General features: G+C 63.2%; 1 protein-coding gene across 1 annotated transcript in view; it reads left to right on the forward strand.

Moving 5' to 3' along the window:
• The window catches only part of CFAP46 (cilia and flagella associated protein 46), a 100,026-nt gene that overhangs the window by 86,308 nt on the left and 10,359 nt on the right, over nucleotides 1–3,359 (forward strand). The window contains exons 41-45 of the mRNA XM_019644076.1: nucleotides 62–135; nucleotides 208–404; nucleotides 1,286–1,416; nucleotides 1,843–1,976; nucleotides 2,539–2,618. Coding sequence (XP_019499621.1) covers nucleotides 62–135; nucleotides 208–404; nucleotides 1,286–1,416; nucleotides 1,843–1,976; nucleotides 2,539–2,618 — 616 coding nt within the window. The remainder of the gene's footprint in view (nucleotides 1–61; nucleotides 136–207; nucleotides 405–1,285; nucleotides 1,417–1,842; nucleotides 1,977–2,538; nucleotides 2,619–3,359) is intronic.

Genomic DNA, 3,359 nt, shown 5'->3' on the forward strand with positions numbered 1-3,359 from the left:
GGGGGGGCGGGCACAGTGCCACCTCCTGTCCCCAGGGTGGTCCTTTGTGTCTGGTTTAAAGGTCGCCATTCCCATTCACGTGGGGCTGACCGTCCGGCTGACCGTCTGCCGAGAAGGTGGCCTGCCCAGCCTCCGGCAGCGGCCACAGACGGTTCACACAGTGACTGTGCCCAGATGAGCCTGTTTTAATTCTGTGTCGCAACTCAGGGGACGCACTGGTGGGGAGGGGCTCCTGTCAGATGTGTATGCGGCTCTCAGGATCGTGTCTTCGGGGCCGGCCTGGGCCCCAGAGCTGGACTCCGAGCCCACTGTGCATCTCGCCCGCAGGACCCGTCTGTACGGCGCTGCCTACGAGAGGCCGAGGCGCATCCCTTCAGCCAAAGGGAGGGTGCTGCAGGTGGGGGGTAAGCTCTGCGGGGCAGGTACCCGGGGTGCCGTCCCTGGGCTGGCAGCCCTCCCACCGAGACAGCCCCTCCCGTGGGTGTGGCGGCCCCACCCCCACCCACACGCCAGCGCTCGGGCTGGGGGGCCGGCACAGACATGAGGCCCAGAGACGTGTTTCCCTGGGCTTAGGCAGGCTCTGCTAAGCCTGGCCCCAGCCCCGCGCCGGCTCACCGACTTCCCGGGAACCCGAAACCCCACACGCAGCCCTCCCGCCCCCTCTGGCGTTTCCTCTCCAGTGGAACACCCTCAGGCACCTAACTCTACTTGGTTTCTTTTGAAACTAAGGAAGGTTCTAGAACAGTAGAGACATCCACCTGCTGTTTCCTTGGGACCCCGCAGGCGATCTCCACGAGCCCTGAGCACCAGCGCCATTTCTGAAAGCCGTCGTCCTGCGCGACCATGAGCTCTGTCCATGGCCCAGGACTAGACCCCCGGCCGGCCCTCCTGGTGCCGCGAGGTCGGCCCAGCCGTCTGGAGCAGACTCCCCGCGCGGTGTCTGCACTGCAGCTCTGGAGTATTTTAAACCTGTAGTTGCTGTCTCCCCGACCTTTGGGGACCCCTGCTTTACCAGCCCATTCTCTGGCCTGGTGGGGCAGGTCCCCCCCTGTACCCCAATGCAGCCAGGCTCCAGGGGCTGCCTGCAGGGTCCTGGCAGTTGTTACACTGGTGACTCGCAGGACGGGCCTCGTGGACACACAGCCTGCCGCTCAGGAAGCAGACCGGGCGGGGGTCGTGTGCAGTGTGCCCACCGTTTGTTACTCTCATAAGTGCCCAGGGTCACGCACGAAGGGCTGGTCTGCCAGGCGTGTGCAGGGCAGCGGCGCTCTGTCTGTCTCCACAGGCTTCTGCAAGGTGGCGCGGGTGGCCGTGAGCCCAGCTGCCTTCTCCCGCCTGTTGGTCTGCACCCAGGAATTCCGTGAGCAGAGCCAGGCAGAGGTGTATAGAGAAGACGTGGCCCTGACCCCAGGCCTGGTGAGGCTCAGCCCCCGCCCCGCTGTCAGGGCTGCCACCACCCTGTCGGGGGGCCGGGCAAGGACTTCCCCCAGCAGGTGGGGGGCTCTGGCCATAGGACCCCAGGCGCTGTTGGACACCCAGGTCGGCCTCCCTGCTGAGTGGGGGCCGATCTGTCTTTGGAGCCCTGAGCCTGGTCTGATGCAGACGCCTCCGTGGTGTAAGCAGAGGAGACCAGTGGGGCTAAGGATGCCAGGGGCTCTCAGAACAGTGGGCGAGTGCGACTGGCAGGGAACCCTTCTGCAGGGGCCCGGGGACCCTGGCTGCAGGCAAGCGGCCTCCTGTGCTTATGAGCTGGGCCCCGGCCACCAGGCTGCTTCCAGGAGTGGCCTTTCCATGCGGGCTGTGCCCTCTGCTAACCAGGGGCGTGTTGTGGGTTCTCCTCAGACGCCTTCCGACCACAGGCTGTCAGGGCCGAGACAGGGATGGGGGGACTCTGCGCAGCGGCTCAGCGACACCCTGCAGGCCCTGGAGGAGTACCTGAGGCCGCTGCTCCCCGTGCTCAGCTGCCCGGAGCCCAGGTGCCTGACGGGCTTGTTTCTGCAGCGCTGCGGCCGGAGCTCTGAACCCCTGTGCAGCGGAGTGACTGGCTGGGGAGGCGGAGGGAGAGGCAGGGCTGCTTTCCTCAGATACTGCTCACATGGAAGCGAGTCTCGGCATGGCACCACAGGCCAATGAGCTTCTCCCCACGCCAAAATGGGGGCTGCGAAGGCCCCTTCACCTCCAAAGTGCCCGACTCTGTCCTGTCTGTCATCGGGAAGGAGTCCTGCATCCTGGACTGACTTTTCTAACACCCCGCCTCGCGCCTGTCCCCTCTGGTCTGGAGTGTGGGGGAGGGGAGAGCAGCTCTACCCTGCTGACTTATTTCTGATAGGAAACAGGGGCCAGGCACGTGGCACTTTCCTCCTGAACCCGTTTGCCCAGGCCTGTCGCCCCGTTGCAGTGAGGCCGGTCCCTGGAGAGCTGGGAGACTCACGGTGCTGCTGTGTTCATGAGAAACGGCCCAGGGCGATGCTCTTTAGTTCTTCCTGCCTGTGATGTTCATGGGCCATTAAAGCCTGAACGTGTGCCTTTGACTTTCAGAACACTGAGTCCCACAATCATTGCAGATTTGGGGAAATCGAAAAGCAAGGACAAGGAACGGAAGCTGTCGCTGCCCCTGGGTGAGTGACAGCTGCAGGAAGGCCACCAAGGCCCCGTGTGACCATGGTTGTTGATGGGCAGCTGGGTTGGGATGCGTCCACCTGTCTGTGAGAGCCGAGATAGGCTAGACTCGCTCCAAGCAGCTGCAGGTGGGCCTGTCTCGGAGGGTCTCCCAGGCACCGAGCACCCCAGCGGGGGATGGTTCTGTGCATGGCCCCTGACCAGCCCTTTGAGGTAAACCGACACCCACCTGTGTGCGTGGGCCACAGCACAACGTGTCATCTTTTACACCATTGCATCGGCTGGCACCATTTGAGTGTATGCGTCCCAGATGACATGAGGGCAAAATGGAGGGTCCATGGCCTTCCGGGTCAGCGGCCTGCTGGTTTCCTCAGTAGAAAACAAAACGCGCTCGTGCTGCCTGAGCCAGGGAGGGCAGCTGGAGGGCAGCCCGGCGTCTGGGCGTCCACAGCCTCGTGGTCGTCTGCACTTCCAGGACAGACCGTTTCTCACTCACTGAGCTTAAACCCGTTTGAAATGTGCTGACTACACCGTCCAGCCCCACTACAGGGGAGAGGCACTCAGTGTCCACGAGGGTTGCTCTCTCACTGGGCACCTGATTTTATAAATTGCTCTTTTAAAAGGCATTTCACTCGTCTACTTTTCTTCCTCCCACAAAGAATTGTGGAGCAGAGGGGGACGGACGGGCCTTTCCAAAGCCTCCGACTTCCTCTCATACTGAGCTGCCCGCCAGCGGAGCA

Source organism: Hipposideros armiger, unplaced genomic scaffold (genome assembly GCF_001890085.2).
Source record: "Hipposideros armiger isolate ML-2016 unplaced genomic scaffold, ASM189008v1 scaffold_85, whole genome shotgun sequence".
Lineage (NCBI taxonomy): Eukaryota > Metazoa > Chordata > Mammalia > Chiroptera > Hipposideridae > Hipposideros > Hipposideros armiger.